General features: G+C 43.8%; 2 protein-coding genes across 3 annotated transcripts in view; one reads left to right on the top strand and one right to left on the bottom strand.

Annotated features, from left to right (window-relative positions):
• elf2a (E74-like factor 2a (ets domain transcription factor)) lies at nt 1–17,861 on the top strand. 2 transcript variants are annotated; one of them, XM_085467711.1, is made up of 9 exons: nt 1–287; nt 2,610–2,693; nt 4,367–4,622; nt 5,676–5,783; nt 9,693–9,806; nt 10,105–10,188; nt 13,685–13,877; nt 14,107–14,361; nt 14,704–17,861. In XM_085467711.1, the coding sequence occupies exons 2-9, from the start codon at nt 2,619–2,621 to the stop codon at nt 15,209–15,211; spliced, it is 1,593 nt and encodes a 530-aa protein (XP_085323837.1). In that variant the 5' UTR covers nt 1–287; nt 2,610–2,618; the 3' UTR covers nt 15,212–17,861. The 2 variants fall into 2 exon arrangements, with proteins under 2 accessions (XP_085323837.1, XP_085323830.1); XM_085467704.1 differs by having other exon boundaries at nt 2–287; nt 9,690–9,806.
• A 1,874-nt stretch (nt 17,862–19,735) lies between these two features.
• enpp6 (ectonucleotide pyrophosphatase/phosphodiesterase 6) overlaps nt 19,736–20,679 on the bottom strand; it is a 27,389-nt gene continuing 26,445 nt past the window's right edge. Inside the window, exon 8 of the mRNA XM_085467692.1 lies at nt 19,736–20,535. Coding sequence (XP_085323818.1) covers nt 20,336–20,535 — 200 coding nt within the window. The 3' untranslated portion in view covers nt 19,736–20,335. The remainder of the gene's footprint in view (nt 20,536–20,679) is intronic.

The following is a 20,679-nucleotide window of genomic DNA, read 5'->3' as shown; positions in this document are numbered from 1 at the left end:
TCGTCTTGACGTCACGGCGTACCGTGCCCTGACCTGGCTCGGTTGTGGCGAAGAGGCGGCGCGCCGGAAAGCTACAGGATAGCACGAAGGAAACACAACTTTGGGGTTTGTGTTCAAGAAAAACATTTATAGGCGTCTGCGAAGCGATTTCCGAGTAACGAAGACCCGCTGCAAACATCTTTTTATGCAAGCGAAGTAAGCGTTTTGGCCTTGGTTAACTTAGCAAACATTGGGCCCAGCTAGCGCTAGCCGTGGAACTGACTTTTCATCAGCAAAAGCAAAACAAGGTAAGGACAGAAAACTCGAGGCATTAACATGTCAACAGATTCTGCTACCGACCAGTGCACACTGCACATGTCATATTTGTTATAGAATTTACCTAGCGCGGGTATAAAATGTATAATAAAAACGATGTTCATGTTGGCTAGCTATCTGCTAAATGGACTGGTTCTTATATAGCGCTAACTGCTCAACAACTCCCCTTAATGCTAGCTTCTGCTAAACAGTCGTGATAACGCAATAAGAAAACGTTTTTACACACAAATAATGCCGCGTGGACAAAGTTACGAGCAACATTAAGTAAGATGGATGAGTCTTTATTGGAAACAGCAGAAGCATTAGCTAACAGGTTAGCTGTAGAGGTTGAAGCTTTAAGACTCGGTGACAAATAGCGGCGCCAACCTACTCAGGAAGTAAACATCAGCCTGCGTGCTGTGAACGGTCATTGTCTGATCTCCTCACACCAGCCGGTCGTGTCAGACCTGACGGACACAGCTACTACTCTGGACTGCTACTGTTGTGAAGTGCTCATATTGGAACTTAGCCCACAGCACCGACTCGTTTATCCTGTCCTCGGAGCTGTGTGTGTTCTGGATCTTGGCTGTGTAAACAGTGCACAGGCAGAAAAAAACTCCAAATGTTAAAAGTTGCGTTTAAAAGTAAAATAAAGTTGAAACTCGAATTTCTGCTAAACATTTAAGCTTCTCATACAAACTGAGCAACTTGAAGGTTTTGACTTTATAGAGCTGTAGTGCTCAGGCTAAGTTAGGTTGCTACTGTCTGCTGCTCACAACCATAAACATTACTAATTTATCAGTTTGAATGGTAAATAAATATCAGGCAGATGAATCCATCCACAATTAATAAGTCAGTTATAAGCTGTATAATTCAAGCACGGTCTGAGACTAAGTCAGCAGCTCATCTGCATATGTTATTACAGCTCTTACTTCTGGAGCCTTACTGCAGATTTCTCGCTGTGTAAAACAAACCGCGGTGGCTGGAACAGCTGCAAAGTTCGCTTTTCTTTTCTTCATGTCGGAGTTTGTTGAGCGGAAGCTTTGATGAAGGACTCCCGCTCGCTTTTCCCAGTAAAAGTTTTAATGGTGATCACAGGAACAGCGCTGCTGTTTTCTGTCACTCTACCCGAGCTCAGCGTGTCGGTAACGGCTCCGCCTCTTTGCTCTCCGCGGCGTGTAAACAGACTCCACGTTAAACTATGCCAGCGTCATCATCACTGTTATCAGTGTTTCTGTTGTGAAACGTTTTATTCACACGCTGCTCATGAATGCTTTTGTACTGCAGGTCTGCTTTTAGTCGCAGATGTGGGTGAAACGCTGGCGTTCATGTTGACATTGAAGCGCTACAGAGCTGTGCCTTAAACGAAGCATCGAAGCAAAGAATTTGTCCAGAAATCATTTTTATGATCGAATAATCCCAGATACTCTGAACTGTTGCAGCCCTGAAAATCACCAAAATTCACTTTAATGAAAGAGATTTCATCCTTTATAACCACAATGTTAAAAGGAGAGCTGTGGTCAGCGTGGGCTTCTTATGATCCCAACCCTGTACAGATGCAAACACTTAGGATGGGGGAAAAACATCAGTACAGTATCTTATCGTGATATCTTGTATGCTGATATTGTATTGACACCAAATATGATATATTATTAAGTGAACTCTGGGAATACTCTGAACGAGAGGGCTCATCTCATCTGATAGGAGGCAACCTTTTTTTAAACAGTCACAGCTTGACTTGGACTGACTGCAGTCACTCAGAGAGATTGTTGAAAGCTTGCAAATAACGTCTGTGTGAGTTATAAATACAGACAGATTGCCAACATGTTGTCATCAGTCTCAATGAGTCTTTAATAATAAGGACAAGTCGTGGGGACACGGCTCATCTGGCTGCCAGCTGTTAGTATTCTGGGTATAATCCTATAAAACAAGAAGGTTGCCAACAACAAATGTAATAGTTAAATGTGAGTTTCTGTGTATGTGGGCACCAACCCATGATTTTCACTGATTCCCCCTGTTATTGCTGTACTACCAGGAAAAGATTGTGTGTAGTGGCCAAACTAAAATCCTATAATTGCAGAAGAACTCCATCCTTTATGGCAGGTTTCAGTGACAGTGGTCATTATGCTTAACAATGTCATTTTGCAGCAAAAAAACAAATAGCCTTATCTTATTCAGTAAAATAGATATTGATAAAGTTTAACTTTGCATTTCAAAAAGTTGATAAGTCGCAATATGTAATTGCAATGTTACAAATTAAAAAAAATCTCAATTGTATCATGAAGTATTGCAATAATTTGTTTTTGTTTTTGCAGGAATGAGTGATGACCTCTGTGGTGGTGTCAGATGGTGGTGGGAACATAGTGGAGTATGTGACTGTGGTGGAGGACCCCCAACAGGTAAATGCTTGTATCAACATTGTGGCCATATTTGTTATTTTTGAATGTGTGTTTTATAATGTAATTATGTTTGTGTTTGACCTCCACACTCTGCTGACAGTCAACGAGTTAGAGCACTGTGATTTGATGCAGTAGGAGTGTTCAGGCCATTATCTCCTTTGTTATGAGCTTTATCAGTCAGTGTGTTTTAGCCGGCAAATTCAAAGTATGAAGTTGGCCTCTACAACTGTATTTCGACTTACCTCCGGTGATTTCTGGTCCTCCTGTGTCAGATGGCTCAGATGGGGTGCCACGCTATCAGAACAGCCAACCTTGCTCCGGCGCTGTACATCCTTCTGGCCAGATGATCTGATTGGCTGCTGGCTTGGCTTTGCATTGTGATTCTGTTTGCCAAACCTCTGACTTCCTTATTTAGTTTTCCCTTTGTGGATTAATTCGGAAAACCCAAAGTGGAGTATTTTACATTCAATTAACTAAACTAGGATGGATTACCAAAACAGAGTGACTAAACTGAGTTAACTGGAATGGGACTGAGCTGGCCAGAACTTTTGTTCCTATTTGGGGTTGTTAATATATTGTTTCCCTTATGAACCGGTTTTTGTTTTTCTATCCCACGGTCTGTTAGAAAAACTCAGATCATGTGACTCAGCAACACATGACACCTTTTTCGTTTCATGCATAATTTGTTTGAGCTTAGTGATTAACTTGATTTCCAGAAATGGTTCAAATCACTACAACAGTGCAGTGAATTCAGCACTGATCTGCAAGTAAAATAGAACCTCAGCTGTGTTTGAGCGTCTTCAGCTAATAACTACACATTTCCAAAATGACACCACTTAACAGCATGGTTGGTAATGCTAACAGCCAAGTAGCATAACATTGTGTTAACAGCTGGGAGGGAACTATGCTGCATTCAAGAAGAGTAAAGAAATATCGAGGAGAAAAAAGCGAGACTGGATATGCATCAGAAGTAACATTTAGCCAAAAGGAGAGCTCAGTCTGCTGTTCGAAAGGTTCAGGTTTCGTGTCTCTTGAGGCTGTTATGTCCTTCATGAAATCCAAATAAAGCTTGTTTGAAAGCTGTAGAAACATTAACACACTCCATGAAATGGAAATTACATAAAACTGAAAATCAGAACAGCCAGCCTGCTAAAGATGGACTCCAAACACTGTTTGAAAAATATGCTTTGCTAACAGGAGACGATTTATTGTTTTGGTTATGTGGATTTATTCTGTTTATGTTCTCTTCATTTTTATGGTGCTAAGAAAATCTATTCTATATTATGGCTGCAACGATTCATCGAGTATTTTGAATATTAAAAAAACCTCAAATTCTTCGCTTCGATGCTTCTTTAACGCACAGCTCTGTAGCGCGCCGCTGTCTCCATGGAAACGTGAGCCACATTTGCAACTAAAACAGACGTGCAATGCAAACGTATTTAGGAGCAGCGTATGAATCAAAACCCTCCAGGTTTAAACAAAAACAGCAGTGATGATGAGGTTGGTACAGTTTAATGTGGAGCCAGAGTCTGTGCACATGTCACGAAGAGAGAAGTGAACTGATACAGTCTGTGTCTCAGGCGTCATGCATTCAGTCTTCAGTTGCAATAAAGTCTCTAAAAGCAGTAAAAACAGTCTTTTTTCATCTGTCAAACTGTGTCTACTGTGAGCAGCAGCCTGCTGAGGAGGAGGAGGAGGAAGAAGTGGTTCAGCAGGAAGTGGATGCAGTGATCATGGAGGAAGAGGTGGAAGAGGAGGAGGGGGTGGTGCTGCAGGAGGAAGGCTGTCCTGCAGTAATTGTAGAGGAGGTGCCCAGCGCTCAGGTGGAGGAGTGCTACTCTGCTCAGGTGTTGGTCTACGATGATGAGACGTACCTGATGCAGGATGTGGCTGAGGAGCAGGAGGTGGTCACAGAGGTGACGGAGACTGGTGAGTCCTCTGAGTGATGGCTTCTCTAGAAAAATGTCGTGTTTTTCTGTGTGTGAAATCTGTACATGATTGAAGTAGGAGGTTAAAAGAAGCTTAATCCATTATTTCTAAATTCTTTTTAGACTTCATTTATTTACTTATGTATTTATTATTTATTTGATATTAAATAGAACTGAAGCTCAGCTAACTGAAACCTGCACGTTTTCTGGCCTTGGTAAGAGATCAGAGGCCTGTACTGTGAAGCAGGATTTAGTCTTATCCAGGTGGCAAACTGGGTTTTCTGTACCACGGAAGTGGTTCACTTCTTCCAAAAGTAAATCACTATCTTGCTCTGGAGGAAATCAGGTTTGTTTGTGTTTTACTTTTTGTCTTTTTGTTGGCTGCAAAAAAACAAATCTATGAGCTTTAACGTGGTTCAGGTAACCCTGAATTCCCCTCAGTTATCCTTCCTTTGATACACTGTGATGCACTGAGTGTTTCTCTACTCAGTGCATCTGTCTTCCTCCCCGTCCAGTCATGGCAGGTGGTTGCCCCACAGTGAATCTGGCTCTGCTGGAGCTTTCTTCCTGTTTAATGGGACATTTTCCCTCCCACCATCACAAAGTGCTTGTTTTATTTGTTTTATTTTTGAAATGTTTTCCCCCAAATACTTTAGATTATCTGGTTACTTTATACCTTTCAGTATAAAGTGCCATGATTTATGTTGTAATTTGATCCTGTATAAACAAACCTGGTAGTACAAACCCATTTGCTTACCAGAAAGTTGAGCTTGTGTTGTTGTAGACTGCCCTCTGCTGGCAGGAATGATGCCCAAGTCTTTTAGTCAGATTGCAGGAAATGGGAAAGAAGGAACAGACAGCTTGCACAGCCCCAAAGCAAGGAAGTAACACTTCATATTAGTTGAGGTTATGTTGTTTGTTTGGGTTTTATTTCCCCTTTTGTGGTTTTTTTCTTGTCCAAGATGAAATTTCTGTAGTTATTTAAAATGATAGGGCTGCTCCCAGCCTGTTTCTAGCAGAGGTGTATGTACTGACAGTCGGTTTCTCTCTGCAGTGGAGATGTCAGGTCACGACATGGTGTGTTTTGACAAAACGTTTGAAGCCGCTGAAGCGCTTCTGCACATGGAGTCTCCCGGAGGAATGCACAGTGAACGCAGCACAGGTAAACAGGCTGATGAATGACAGAATCTGTGTCACACAAAGCACTACATGTGTGACTTATGCAACTTACCTGCAGTGTCCATGAGGGTGGTGCCATATCGGATTGTGTGCAACAATACAGGGATAAATGTTTAATCAACATAAAAGTTTCATATCATGATATCAGTGATATAGCAATGCTTTGGTAAATGGACTGGTTGTTATATAGCGTTTTTCTACTCAAAGAGCTTTACACAACTTCCCATACAAGCACTTGTTCTAAGTACTTTCTGTTTAACTTTTCCACACACACATTCATAGTACGATGGATGCATCGAAGAGCAACTTGGGGTTAGCATCTTGCCCAAGGATATTTGGCATGCAGAGGGGGGGATCAAACCAATAACCTTCTGATGAGCATATATAAAAACACCCAGCACGCCCCTGCGGGCGGTTTATCCTTCAAGCTCGGGTCCTCTACCAGAGGCCTGGGAGCTTGAGGGTCCTGCGCAGTATCTTAGCTGTTCCCAGGACTGCGCTCTTCTGGACAGAGATCTCCGATGTTATTCCCGGGATCTGCTGGAGCCACTCGCCTAGCTTGGGAGTCACCGCACCGAGTGCTCCGATTACCACGGGGACCACCGTTACCCTCACCCTCCACATCCTCTCGAGCTCTTCTCTGAGCCCTTGGTATTTCTCCAGCTTCTCGTGTTCCTTCTTCCTGATATTGCTGTCATTCGGAACCGCTACATCGATCACTACGGCCGTCTTCTTCTGTTTGTCTACCACCACTATGTCCGGTTGGTTAGCCATCACCATTTTGTCCGTCTGTATCTGGAAGTCCCACAGGATCTTAGCTCGGTCATTCTCCACCACCCTTGGGGGCGTCTCCCATTTTGACCTCGGGACTTCCAGATTATACTCGGCACAGATGTTCCTGTACACTATGCCGGCCACTTGGTTATGGCGTTCCATGTATGCCTTGCCTGCTATCATCTTGCACCCTGCTGTTATGTGCTGGATTGTCTCTGGGGCATCTTTACACAGCCTGCACCTGGGGTCTTGCCTGGTGTGATAGACCCCAGCCTCTATGGATCTTGTGCTCAGAGCTTGTTCTTGTGCTGCCATGATTAGTGCCTCTGTGCTGTCTTTCAGTCCAGCTTTGTCCAGCCACTGGTAGGATTTCTGGATATCAGCCACCCCCTCTATCTGCCGGTGGTACATACCATGCAGGGGCCTGTCCTTCCATGATGGTTCCTCGTCTCCCTCCTCTTTCTTGGGTTTCTGCTGCCTGAGGTATTCACTGAGCACTCGGTCAGTTGGGGCCATCTTCCCAATGTATTCTTGGATGTTCCTTGTCTCATCCTGGACTGTGGTGCTGACACTCACCAGTCCCCGGCCCCCTTCCTTCCGCTTAGCGTACAGCCTCAGGGTGCTGGACTTGGGGTGAAACCCTCCATGCATGGTAAGGAGCTTTCTTGTCTTTATGTCAGTGGCTTCTATCTCCTTTGGCCAGCCTATTATCCCAGCAGGGTACCTGATCACGGGCAGGGCGTACGTGTTGATGGCCCGGATCTTGTTCTTACCATTCAGCTGACTCCTCAGGACTTGCCTGACCCTCTGCAGGTACTTGGTGGTTGCAGCTTTTCTAGCGGCCTCTTCATGGTTCCCATTTGCCTGCGGGATCCCCAGGTACTTGTAACTGTCCTCTATGTCTGCAATGTTGCCTTCTGGTAGTTCAATCCCCTCAGTTCTGACTACCTTCCCTCTCTTTGTTACCATCCGACTACACTTCTCCAGTCCGAACGACATTCCGATGTCATTGCTGTATAGCCTGGTAGTGTGGATCAGTGAATCGCTGTTTCGTTCACTCTTGGCATACAGCTTGATGTCATCCATGTACAGGAGGTGGCTGACAACTGCTCCGTTCCGTAGTCGGTATCCGTAGCCAGTCTTGTTAATGATCTCACTGAGGGGTTCAGGCCTATGCAGAACAGCAGTGGGGACAGAGCATCTGCTTGGTAGATCCCGCACTTGATGGTGACTTGTGCTATGGGCTTGGAGTTGGCCTCTAGTGTTGTACGCCACATCCCCATTGAGTTCCTGATGAAGGCTCTTAGGGTCCCATTGATCTTGTACAATTCTAGGCATTCCAGTATCCAGCTGTGGGGCATTATAATAATAATAATAATAATAATAATGGATTGGATTTATATAGCGCTTTTCAAGGCACCCAAAGCGCTTTACAATACCACTATTCATTCACTCTCACATTCACACACTGGTGGAGGCAGCTACAGTTGTAGCCACAGCTGCCCTGGGGCAGACTGACAGAAGCGAGGCTGCCATATCGCGCCATCGGCCCCTCTGGCCAACACCAGTAGGCAAGTAGGGTAAAGTGTCTTGCCCAAGGACACAACGACCAGGACAGAGAGCCCAGGGATCGAACCGGCGACCTTCCGGTTACAGATGCGATTCCCAACCCCCTGAGCCACGGTCGCCCCATTGAGTCATAGGCCTTCTTGTAATCAATCCAGGCAGTGCACAGGTTGGTCAGTCTGGTCTTGCAGTCTCGGCTGATTGTTCTGTCTACCAGTAGCTGGTGTTTTGCACCTCTGGTATTCTTGCCAATTCCTTTCTGTGTCCCGCTCATGTATTGACCCATGTGCCTGTTCATCTTAGCCGATATGATGCCTGACAGGAGCTTCCATGTAGTACTGAGGCAGGTTATTGGTCGGTAGTTGGAGGGGACCGGTCCCTTCTTGGGGTCCTTGGGGATCAGGACCGTCCGACCTTCGGTTAGCCATTCCGGGTGTCTCTCGTTAACTAGCAGCTGGTTCATTTGTGCTGCCAGACGCTCGTGGAGTGCAGTCAGCTTCTTTAGCCAGTAGGCGTGAACCATGTCGGGCCCTGGTGCTGTCCAACTCTTCATACTGGAGACCCTTTCTTGGATATCTGCCACTGTGATGGTTACTGGACCCTGTTCAGGGAGGTCGCTGTGGTCTGCCCTCAGATCCACTAGCCACTGAGCATTGCCATTATGGGTTGCGTCCTTCTCCCATATGCTCTTCCAGTATTGCTCCGTCTCCAGCCTTGGTGGTGCTGTTCTCATATTGTTCCCCTGCCACTGAGAGTACACCTTTGCTGGTTCTGTGGAGAACAGCTGGTTTATTCTCCTGCCTTCTATCTCTCTGGTGTACCTCCTCAAGTTTCCAAGGCCTCAGGTATGGACAGCTTGCTGTATTTCTTATGCACCTTCTTTGCCGCACCTTTCTGCAACTCCGTTAGTTGGCTAACCTCCCTCCGTGCTACTTTGATCTTGCCCTCTAGCCTCCTTCTCCATGGAGGGTACTGCCCCTTGTGGCTGTTCAACTTGTAGCCAAGCATCTCACTGATCACTGCTGCCGTATTGTAGATCAGCTTGTTAGTGTCGGTAATCGTGGTTGTAGGTATCGTCCGTAGTGCTGCATTAACATCATCTAGCAGACCTTCTGAGGGTACTTCACGTAATCTTGGTAACCGGCTACGGGGGATCCAGGTTTCAAGCTTGGCCATGATCCTATTTTTCAGGTCAGTTCCTCTCGCACTCAACGATCCTTCTCCTATCGCACTTGGGGCTATGTACCCAATCTCGGGTGGGGGTGATGATATCTCCCCCCTGACCTGGCGTCCTGACTCCTCCTTGCCATAGCATTTGTGTTGTACCTCGTCAATCTCTAGCTGTGAGAGCAGTCCCTTCTTTCGAATGTTGGAACACTGAGCTACTAGTTGTTTCGCCGTCATTGTGGATGTTGGATATCGAAGATATTGAAGAATCTTATGAGAATGTGAGGCCAGATTTATTGTTGTACACAGTCTGAAAGTCTTCATGTCTGTCTCACTTCATGATGCAGCAGAAGGAGAATAGTGTTGTTTTGTGTTCCCTCAGCAGATGATGTGATGATGGAAACGGTGGTGGAGGTGTCTACAGAGTGTGGACCCATGGAGGAAGAGAGCTTCCCCATCCCTCCTGGCTGTGAACCTGTAGCCAAGAAGAAGAGAGGAGGTCAGTGTCAGCACAGCTCACCTGTTGTCACCTTTTATTTTGTTTGCTGATGTTCAGTTTTTCATTCTAAAGCTGTACAACTGTAAAGCAACAGTAGGCAGCTCTCTAGTTAAAGCATGAAGCTGTGTTAGTACAAACGAGGTAGTTCAGTAAAGACAACTTCCTCTGAAAGCTGCCGTATGCCAAGATTTGTTCCAACTTATGAGTGGAGTAAGGTAACATAAAGTATGAAAAGTCAATCAGCTCAACAGACAATGTGGCAGAAGAATAAGCTCGATCTATGTGTGGGTTTGTACAGGTGGACGTAAGGCTAAGACACACCAGCCTTCTTCCAACGGCTCCTTCGATCTGGGCATCAAGAAGAGGCCAAGAGAGGGGAAAGGTCTGTAGCTGCTCTCTGCCTGTAGACAGCTCCTGTCTCTGTTAGCTGCTAGCCTAGAATGACTGGATATAACCCAGATACAGTATTTTCCCACTTTATGATTTTTGCATATTTGTCTTACTTAAAGGGAGCTGCAGCTACCGATTAAATGTTAGTGGAAGGCAAAAGAAAAAATAGTTGTGACAGTATTTTATCTCCTGGGTAAGCTGTCTGTGTTTATTTGTGCTAGTGAACGAGTATGTGTTGTTGTAACCTTATACATGCACATTTAATAACATTCTGATGGTGTAAATGTTCATCAAGGTAGTAATAGCTAATGGGTTAGCTGCCAACTTCAGCACGCTGCCAAATGTAACCGGCTAAAGCCTAACCTGTTACCAGACAGGCACTTTGCACTTTTGAACATCTGTAAAACCTGTAACTCTGGTACCATTTGCTCAATTGACAGAATTTCAGGGCTTCCTAAAAGCAGCGACTCTGGTCTTTTTAGTGATATTAGGATAATTACGGTATTCCCAGGCACGTCACAGCAGACAAAGGTTGATTGAGTGGAGACAGTGAGTGTAATAGGGCTCTGCAGAAAACAGATATTTCTCTCACCCCAACCAATCACAGCAGATGGCCCCGCCCCTCCCTGAGCCTGGTTCTGTCGGAGGTTTCTTCCTGTTAAAAGGGAGTTTTTCCTTCCTACTGTCGCCAAAGTGCTGCTCATAGGGGGTCATGTGATTGTTGGTTTTTCTCTGTATGTATTATTGTAGGGTCGACCGTACAATACAAAGCGCCTTGAGGCGACTGTTGTTGTGATTTGGCGCTGTGTAAATATAATTGAATTGAAAAAAATGTAATATTCTAGAAGAGGTTGGAGTTCCCTTTGTTTGTTTGTTTTTTTTTTTTTGGGGGGGGGGGGGGTTCTGTTGCTGACCTAAACCCAACAGGAGCTCTCACCAGTTAAACATGGTATAAAGCTATGCTAACAGTCCATCTGCATATTTTAACTCCTTTAGCTTTACTGTAGATTTTTGCTGTGTAAAGCCAAGGTGTATGCAAGCACCTACATGCTTCACTTTTCTTCATGTCAGAGTTTGTTGATCGGGTGTTTTGATGAAGGACCATCTTTTTCCAGTAAAGTGCTCTGGTCCAAACCAGTTGATGAGTGTGTAAGTTTTTCCCTGTGGTTTGGAGAAAAATGTGACTCCAAGCAAATCAAAATGTGACTAAAAACCATGTGACAATGTTCAGTCTGCTCATTGGCCGGATGTGCAAGAGCAAAAAGTAAATATAGGAAAAAATACATTATGTGACACATCTGTAGTACAGATACAACCACTGAAAACTGCCACTTCAGCCATCAGCTGACATCAGCCGATTAGAGCCCCCCCCATTTAACCTTTGGTAGTTTCCACTATAAACACGCCCCTTTCACTCAGTTGCAGAGTGTGACCAAGAGATGGTGCTTTAAAAAAAACAACAACCTTGGATTATTTTCACAGCCCACTGTGTTGATTTGAGGCTATATAAATCAAACTGAATTATATTACACATTATTTTGATAACTTTCATGAAAACCTCTTCACCCATTAAAGGATAACAACTTAAGTTTTGAAAATATAAAATAAATAAAACTTTACACTCAGTTTGACCATTCAGACATTTACACTGACCAGCGTTCGACCAGTGTTCGACCAGTGTTAACGTGATAGATGTCCGTGGGTGTGTAGCTGTTATCAGCTGGTTGGCCTGGGTCTTTGGAAATGTGAGAAAACTACTGAAGCATCCTCATGGTGTCTTCACAAAAATGGGACATTAGAAGACTTCCAAAAACAGCAGTCTACACTATGTGAAGACCATAAATTTAAGGTTACATATTTGATATTCAGTTATTTTTGTTTCTGTTGAAACATTCAGTTTGTTTCAAGGAGGCGAGCACATGCTCTCACAGTTACCTCAGATGTCTGAGTTTTCATGAACGCAGCGCTGCCTGGAAACTGTTTCTCTTACTGAGCTGACATAAATTAATGTTCTGGCTTATCAGATCATTCGTCAAGTAGAAATGACTTCTATATTGTTAAGTTACACTCTGTTATCAATTCAACGTGATGTCACAAAGTCTGCAGATGTAGTAACAACAGTTTTAGTAACTCTGGGCCGGATTTTAACAGTAATGCGAAACTTTTTGTGAAACAATTTTGTGATAAATTTTTCTTAAAGGACAAAACGCATCAACGGCATTCGGTAAGCTGAGGCAGTCATTGCAGCAGGGTGCAAGATGCTAGCAGGGAACGCATACATGGACCGGCGTTCTGTAGTCCGTACTTCACATCCAACACTTCATTGTTCTTGGTGATGTAAGCTTGGATGCAGCTGTTTGGCCATAGTAACCCATTCCATGAAGCTCGCTATTCACTGTTCTCGAGCCAGTCTAAAGGTCATATGAAATTTGAGCTCTGTAGCGATCGACTATCCAGGAAGTTGGCACCTCAGCATCTGCTGACAGCACTTCTTTGATTTTACGTGGCCTGCCACTTTATGGCTGAGTTGGTGAAACACAGGCACTACGACTAAGCACACATATCCCATCCACTGTAGCAACTACAAACCCTTCACCGAGGCAGCTTGTTATTTTCATGTACATCACCAGGTTTGTAGTAAAAACAAAAATGCATTTTGGGTCAATTTGAAATGTAAAAGTAAGGTTGCAGGTCAGATGTGACGTTTGGGTGAAAAATGTAATTTCCCATGTACCAGGATCTTTCCCTAAGCGCTGCAAAGGAAGGAGAATTTTAAGACCTTTTCACCTTATTCTACCTTGAAGAGGTCAAAGGTGCATGCATGACCACACTCCACATTCCCTACACATTTCATCAGCATTCATTCAAAATCTTTAAGCTGTTGTATTTAAAGAAAGAATGAGAAACATACCAGCTTTACCCAAACCAGCCTGGGTGGCTCGAGCTAGCTCTACCAGCATAATAATGTGGTCAAATACCACAGAAGTACAAAATATATCACTTGTAGGGTAATGTGGATAGCAAAAAGGATATCAACACTTTACCGTACAAGTGTCTTTCTTATTGGTGAATATCAGAGGCAGATCTTTATGATGTTCTGTTTGGGCCTCCTAGACGAGTCGTTGATGTGCTCTTTGAGTAATTTCAGTCACTGCATCGATCTATCAGCCTGGTCTATCAGGTTGGAAAAGCTTACAGTCAGGTGCCGTAGTGCCATTTATCAAGGCGGGTAAATCGATTTTACACCGGGTCATGTTGGCTGTTTTTAACAAATGAAACAAAAAATGTTGAATGAGGTCGGCTGAATGAATTTCCTTTGGTTGCTTTTGAATAATATAAAAATAAAATAAAAACACGGGACTGAGACAGGCGTCACCAATAATAATAATAATAATAATAATAATCTGCACTAGTCTTTGAACTTGACTGCTTTTCTGCATTTTCAGGACCTCAGTGTTGAAAGTCCGTGTATCATGTGCTCCCCACAGGTAACACCACCTACCTCTGGGAGTTTCTGCTGGAGCTTCTGCAGGATAAGAACACGTGTCCCAGATACATCAAGTGGATGCAGAGAGAGAAGGGCATCTTCAAACTTGTTGATTCAAAGGCTGTTTCTAAACTGTGGGGTAAACACAAGAACAAGCCTGACATGAACTACGAGACTATGGGCCGGGCCCTAAGGTGAGCTGTTTTGCTCCATGAGCACATCACAGTCTGCAATCGTGATTTACCAGGACACGATGATTAAAGACACATCAGACGCAAACAGACAGAAAGACCAAATAATGACTCACAATTAGTTTATGAACTCAGAGGGAAAGTAGTTTATGTTTTTACTCTCTGACATGAGTTTTGACCGCCTATCCTGATGTTCTGGAGAGTTCATACTCCATGTGTTGTTTCTGTATAGGTATTACTACCAGCGTGGCATCCTTGCCAAAGTTGAGGGTCAGCGGCTGGCCTACCAATTTAAAGACATGCCCAAAAACATTCGAGTGATCGATGATCACGAGGAGGCAGAGGAAGTGGAGGACAGCGAGACCGTGGTGTCCAGTCAGAATCTGGCTCGCCAGCAGGGCCAGGCCACCCTGGGCGCTACGTCTCTCACCACCTCCCAGCCTCAGCAGACCTACGTCACTGTCATCCCCAGCAACACCACCACCAGGTCAGACAGACATGTGCTCATTTAGTCTTCCTGTGCCCTGTAGGATGTGATTGTCCGACTCTAAACAAATACATACATTAAGGCTAATTTTCACTACTGCTCTACAAAACTGTCAAAGACTGTTTTAGGGGAAACCTTGTGCTGTTTGATCATATCATGAACCTCTGGTCTTATACAGGAGAAATGATCTGTTTGGATGTGGTGCACTGAGGATCACATGCTTCAAGTTTATATGATCAGCATTGAGCACATTTAGTGTGGATCCTGACATGTTGTGTATGTGTGGTGATTTTATTTATTTATGTATTCAGTGTTTACTCTTTTGCTTGTCTATCCCTGCAGGCCCATCCGAGCTATGCCAGTGGTCATGACCAACTCGCTAGGTCAAATGGCGTTAAACTCTCCACCCATCCTCACAACTACCACAGGAGTCCCAGTGACTGTAGCGAGCACCTCTGCTAGCACTGCCCCTAAACTTGTGATCCAGGCACTGCCCACCATGCTTCCTGCTGGGACAAAAGCAGGAGAGAAGATCACCATCATCACAATCCCAGCCAACCAGCTGGCAACGCTCATGCAGGCCAACCCATCAGGCCAGGTCACGCAACTCATCCAGGCCAAACCTGTCACTGCACAGCTAGCGCAGGCCGCCATCAAACCGCAGCTCATCCTGGCCAAACCAGCCACAATGGCTCAGGCGCTGCCACAGATGTCTGTCCAGTCTCACTTAGCCCCCACCAAAAGCCCCATTCAGCCCCCAAAGCGTGACGCAGTACAATCAGACGTGGCAGCAGAGGCCCTGCCCACCTCCAGCTCGCCGGCAGTGTCAGTGGAAAAACTATCATCCTGAGAGCCAGGGTCCCCGAGGGGGTTTGGTGTGGAGAGGGATGTACAGAAAGTGACTGTGGACACTACTGAGGAAGTGCAGGGAACATCCCACACCACCTCCTCCTGACACATAACTGAGCTTCTCCCTTATTGGCTTAGACCGTCCGACCGACGCTGGTCTCTAAGGAGACACTTTGACTATCTGGCTGCTGAAGCCGCGCAGAGGACGAAAGGGACTGTTAGACATACACATCGATGGTTCGCAGCTCAGAAACGTGGGCGGCCTTAGATCGTAAATGACAAGTTGTTTTTGTAATCAAAGCTAACATAAGAGGCTAGCAGGACTTTATTGTAAACGGAAGCTTAAAAAGGATTTTTGATACTCGACGAGTATGTATCAGTACACATGTAGTTTGAATTCCTCTGTAGCCCCTTTCACATTTGGGTTACAGACTTTAAGACTGTAAAACTTAAATGGCAGAGTAAGTGGGGCATTGCTTTAGACACATTCACAATGACTGAAACTGGCGCTTGTTTCAGGCTTTCATGGGTCGTCTGCAGAGCTCTCCTGAACTCAACAGGACTGTCACTATTTCCCACTGTTATCCTCTTTTTTTTACTGTCCCTAGAGTGGGGGTCAAGGATATCTGCATCCAGAAAAAAGAACTGATTGTGTGCTCCGCAGAAGTATATTATGATTTTTTTCTTGTACTCTCAGTGTATTGAAGTAGATTTTACTGAAATATGTATAAAACAAATGTTAATTCAGAATGTCTGGAGTGGGTTCATTTAACCATCTGAACAGTAGCTTAGTGGTTTATTAAAAAGCTCTGATGGACACCAGGTCCACAGAAAAATGCTCCTGCTCACCCTACAGATTCAGTTCAGTGTCTGTGCACAAAGTATAACATGACTCCTATTAGTTTACCTAGGAAATAGCCCAATAGCAGCTCTACTTTTAGGAGGGCCTAAAAGTACAGCTGCTACTCCTCCACGTTGAAATGAGCCAGTTAAAGTGGTTCGGGCACCTGACAAGGATCCTCCTAGGCGAGACCCCGGTGCAGACCCAGGACATGCTGGAGACATTAGATCTCTTGGCTGGCCTGAGAACGCCTTGGTGTTCCAGATAAGCTAGAGGAGGTGACTGGGGAGAGGGAGGGAGGCCTGGGCCTCTCTGCTTAGGCTGCTGCCCCTGTGACCTGGCTCTGGATAAGCAGCAGAAAATGGATAGAATGGAGCGTAAAGATTAGAGTGTTTATTAGTCTTGGCAGTCAAATTCACTTTTTATTATGGCAAACAAAGTCCACAAACATGGCAAAAAGCAGGCAAATATCTCACTCAAGATGCTGTTTGAGGATGCACAATGTATTCCCTCCCCCTATGGTCCATACCTCCATGCTGCGTCCTACACCAGCCTATGGGGCTCCAGCTACTAAAGTGTGACAGTAGTAGTGCACTTCCTGCAGACAAAGGATGATTAGGATCTCCTCTAGAATCAGGCACTTCCTTTCAGGCCACTTGAAAGCATCCAGTGGCCAGTAGATGAAGCCATCCTTCAGCTCACCAAGAGCTGAAAGAAGTAGATCTTTCTTTAGTGCACCTTATTTCAGTGCCACACTCCTGCAGCTAAAGGAAAACGAATAGATTTTTAAAAAACAATAAATTTGTAACACTTGGTGATGAAGAGTCACAAAGTCAGTGGTTATTATGCTTCATTCACTAAGCTGACAGTCGAAGGCATTGCACTAAAAAAAGAAAAAGAAAGAAATTGTTAATTATAATTATATAATTAATTATAACCTGATGACTGTTGAGAAAAATATATTGTTAAACTAAGTTTTATCTTTTATTATCAGTGCAGTTTTGAATCCTCTGACTGTTTTTACATTATTTTGTTTTCAACAATTAACATTAATGAATTTTAGCTGAAATATTCCTCAAGTGGCATGTGATATATGGAGGGCCAGGAGTGCCAAAATTGATTAATCAAATGCACCATTAAATAATTAATTAATTCTCTCATTAATTAATTATTGACATGTTTAGTAAGTTATTTAATGATATATTAATTAATGAACACAGGCGCAGGGCCAGGAGTGCCAAAATAATTAAAATATATTTTATTTGTCAGACCCGCCCATCAAAGTCAGGGGGCGGGGTTAAAGCTGATCGAGTCAAATCCATTGCTTTGCCTGGTGACCATTGTTTCAGTGGGTGTTTCTCAGCACCAACAACAGAAATTTGGAAACTAACAAAGCTCGCCTATACTTAAAATATCCTGTTTGTGTCTCACTAACTACACTTTTCATATGTTTTTAGCATGTAGTGGTTTAATCTTCAGATATCTGGTCAGTTTGTCAAGAGAGAGCCTGTTTGCAAAAGTGCTCTGATGGTTTCGGAGATGTCTGCCAAGCACAGTATCACTGTGACAGACCTGCTCGCCTCACAAGCAGTCAGGCAAGCACGGCTCCTGATACACTGCTGTCATAACCCTCGCTGACTGTCACCTCTGAGGCTGAACACTGACTTTATTTGAGGTTATATCTATCAGGTCTTTCTCCCCTGATGTTCGTATGAGTCATACTTGTTTCAGTCGCCAATTCTGAAGTAAAACTAACATTGAAAACATGTTTAAGGAGAAGTGAGAGCAAATAAATTCGATTAACATCTGATCTGATTTTTTGTTTTATTCATCAGCATGACCTGTGTATACAGTATAAACTATTAAAAGAGATGACGTTGGTGTTTCCGTCATGTAATGACTGAGTGCAGTCCAGCTGCTGTCCCAGAGTCCTGCACACCACGGAGCGACGTCAGCATATCCAGGATGTCTTTCTGTTTTCTGGCTTCACTGACCCTAACACTGGGACCAGGATAAAAGGTCACGCAAAGCTGGTTATCAGCTTTCTAACTCAACCCAGGGTTTGCCAGCGTGGGCACAGGAAAGTGTTGGCAGCATCAAACTAATCCAATGGTCAGCCATGAGTCTCAGTCACAGCTCTTCCACAGAAAATGATCCTTAATACTGCCAACTTTTCCAGAGATGTGAAAACTGCAATATACAGAACATACAAATATACCAGCTGAACGCAACAATGTTTCAAAAAGAGATGATTGCTTCAGTTTGTTGCAGATCAAAGTCGAATGAATGTGATTGGTTGAACAGGTGTTCTTGCTTCGGTGTTATCCATCAGTGTAAGAGACTCAGCTGCAGATTAGAATCAAGCAGAATAACATTCATACATCTAATAAATCACCTTCCTTCCTACTGTCGCCAAAGCGCTTACTCATAGGGGGTCAAATGATTGTTGCAGTTTTCCTTGTACTATTTTAGGGTCTTTACCTTAAAATATAAGCTTCCAGTTCACCTCAGTGCTTCTTACCTTCAAAGCGCTTCATAACCTCCATATGTATCTGATCTTCTCCACACGTGCTCACTGCTCTTCTTCAGCTTCCCTTCTGTCTGTTCCACCTGCTCCACTTCCACATCTCCAGACTACAAACTCTCTACTTGCAGCTTAAAACCATCTATTCAGAACTGACTTCATCATGACTCCGTCTTAGTCTATTTTTACCTTGTTTAGCTTTTATGCTTACAGACTTGTTTTATCTTTGTCTACCTTATGTTTTTATTTTGGTGTGCTAATGCAGAGGTTCCCAAAGTGTGCCCTCCCCCCGGGGCGCAGAACCATTGCAGGGGGGGCGCGGTATGAAAAGAAAAAAAGAACACTTGGACACTGCTAGCATAATGGACAGGTTTTTGACGGGGCGCCCACACAAACGCAAAGCAGGAGATGAAGCATCGCTGAATATGTTTCCAAGCCAAAGACTAGAAAACATGGTGAAGCAAATCTTCCCTTTGGCTTCACCTGCACAGGTGCTGAGGTAGGTCTCCCTGCAGGATTGGTTTTCCCTGCATCAGGAGCAGCGCTGGGCTCTTCAAATCACGGACAAACAGGATCCCACATTCTTGATCTTTAGTTCACAAACACTTGTTGTAATGACTAACTACTCCTGACATGTTGGAGATGTTTGCTCTTTATACAGTAAAGTTACAGCAGGATACAAATAACATCAGGCTGATCCTGACACAGTTTGTTCCCTCGGTTCAAACAAACAGGATCCCACAGCTGTTTATATTTTTAAACCCATTTTGCACAGAAAAGCATTTGTTTTAAAAATGTATTGATAGCAATGTTGAATATTATTACACGGGAAAAAACCCAACTACATGTAAAATAATCACAGCGTGACGCCCCTGCCTTTGTAAATGGAGGGACAGTAACATGAAGATTTTTCTTGTAAAACAAAGGGGGGCCTAGCAAAAAAGTTTGGGAAGCACTGTACTAATGTAAGGTGACCTCGAGGGTCTTTAAAGGCGCCTATAAATACAAAGTTTAATCATTGTTACTATTATTATAAATTGCTGTTGTAATTTGGCTCTGTATAAATCAAATTAAATCAATATCCATTATTTCTCAAGTTTTCTATACTGGAGCTCAGGACACTGTGTTACACATTAATACTAACTGCACAACTACGACAATGACAAGCACACTTTTTCAGATTTATTCATATAGATCACTTTTCACAAAAGGTGTGTTACACAGGCTGTCACAGCTTTAAGACAGCTAAGAACGTGAAAACAAGGACCAATAATCAAACACCATAAAGACTGAAAAGCATTTTAAAATCACCCAACAATAAGAAAACAGTCAATCAAAATCAGTGAAAGGTGAGTGTGACGGACCTGTGAAAGGCACTGACACCAAACACAGACGTTTTTGTCACACCAAAGAGGAAATGTGTGACGTGCCACGATGCTCTCACTTACAGCACAAAAAACTGTTGCTCTCAACCAGATTTGCTGCCTGCAACTTTGTCCACTTTCCAAAGACTGAAGGGCTTATTGGCACCAAACCAAAACAGTAACTGTAAAAATAGTCTGTTAGATATCTGGAGGCAGACAGGTAGATTAGGATGCAGTTTATGTGTTGTTGATATTTTATTCTGAATACTATAACGATCTCAAGCTGATTTATTCCCGTCCTCTCACAGATACTTTCTTTCACAAATGTTTCTAGAAAATAAAATAATTTCTAGCTATTATCAAACGCCGTAAACAAACCTGTTAAATCATTTCGGACTATGTTGTCAGTATGATTGCTAGTAGACCAACAGAGTAGATCCAGAAGGGATGAGATACACCATTAGAACTATTCAGCAAGCACTCGACCCGAGACCAGGACCCATTATTGGGCAGAGGATCCACTCCCAACGTCCAGCACATCAGATTATAGATGTCCACCGATCGGATTGGAGCTGCCCGAACATTCATCTTGAAGTCTAAAAGAAATGAAGCAAACAAACGTCTTTTAACCTAAGCAGAATAACAGCATCTGTACACCACAGCTAATGATGTTTTTCTCAGACAGCGTGACAATTCAGGTCAATTTGATTCAATTTCAGGATAATCAATATGTTTTTGGT

Source organism: Copadichromis virginalis, linkage group LG2, assembly GCF_057382275.1.
Source record: "Copadichromis virginalis isolate Kocher_CV1m ecotype Utaka linkage group LG2, C_Virginalis_male_GT1.1, whole genome shotgun sequence".
In the NCBI taxonomy this organism is placed as follows: Eukaryota; Metazoa; Chordata; class Actinopteri; order Cichliformes; family Cichlidae; genus Copadichromis; species Copadichromis virginalis.
The sequence above is the reverse complement of the archived record's forward strand: the minus strand, read 5'-3'. Positions and strand labels throughout refer to the sequence as shown.

What these genes read in the sequence shown, in the direction of transcription:
- elf2a (XM_085467704.1), top strand. Translation starts at nt 2,619, where the DNA reads ATGACCTCTGTGGTGGTGTCAGATGGTGGTGGGAACATAGTGGAGTAT. An exon ending in GAGGCCAAGAGAGGGGAAAG is followed by an intron (nt 10,189 to 13,684) that starts GTCTGTAGCTGC and finishes TGCTCCCCACAG; the next exon opens with GTAACACCACCTACCTCTGG. An exon ending in CCCAGCAACACCACCACCAG is followed by an intron (nt 14,362 to 14,703) that starts GTCAGACAGACA and finishes CTATCCCTGCAG; the next exon opens with GCCCATCCGAGCTATGCCAG.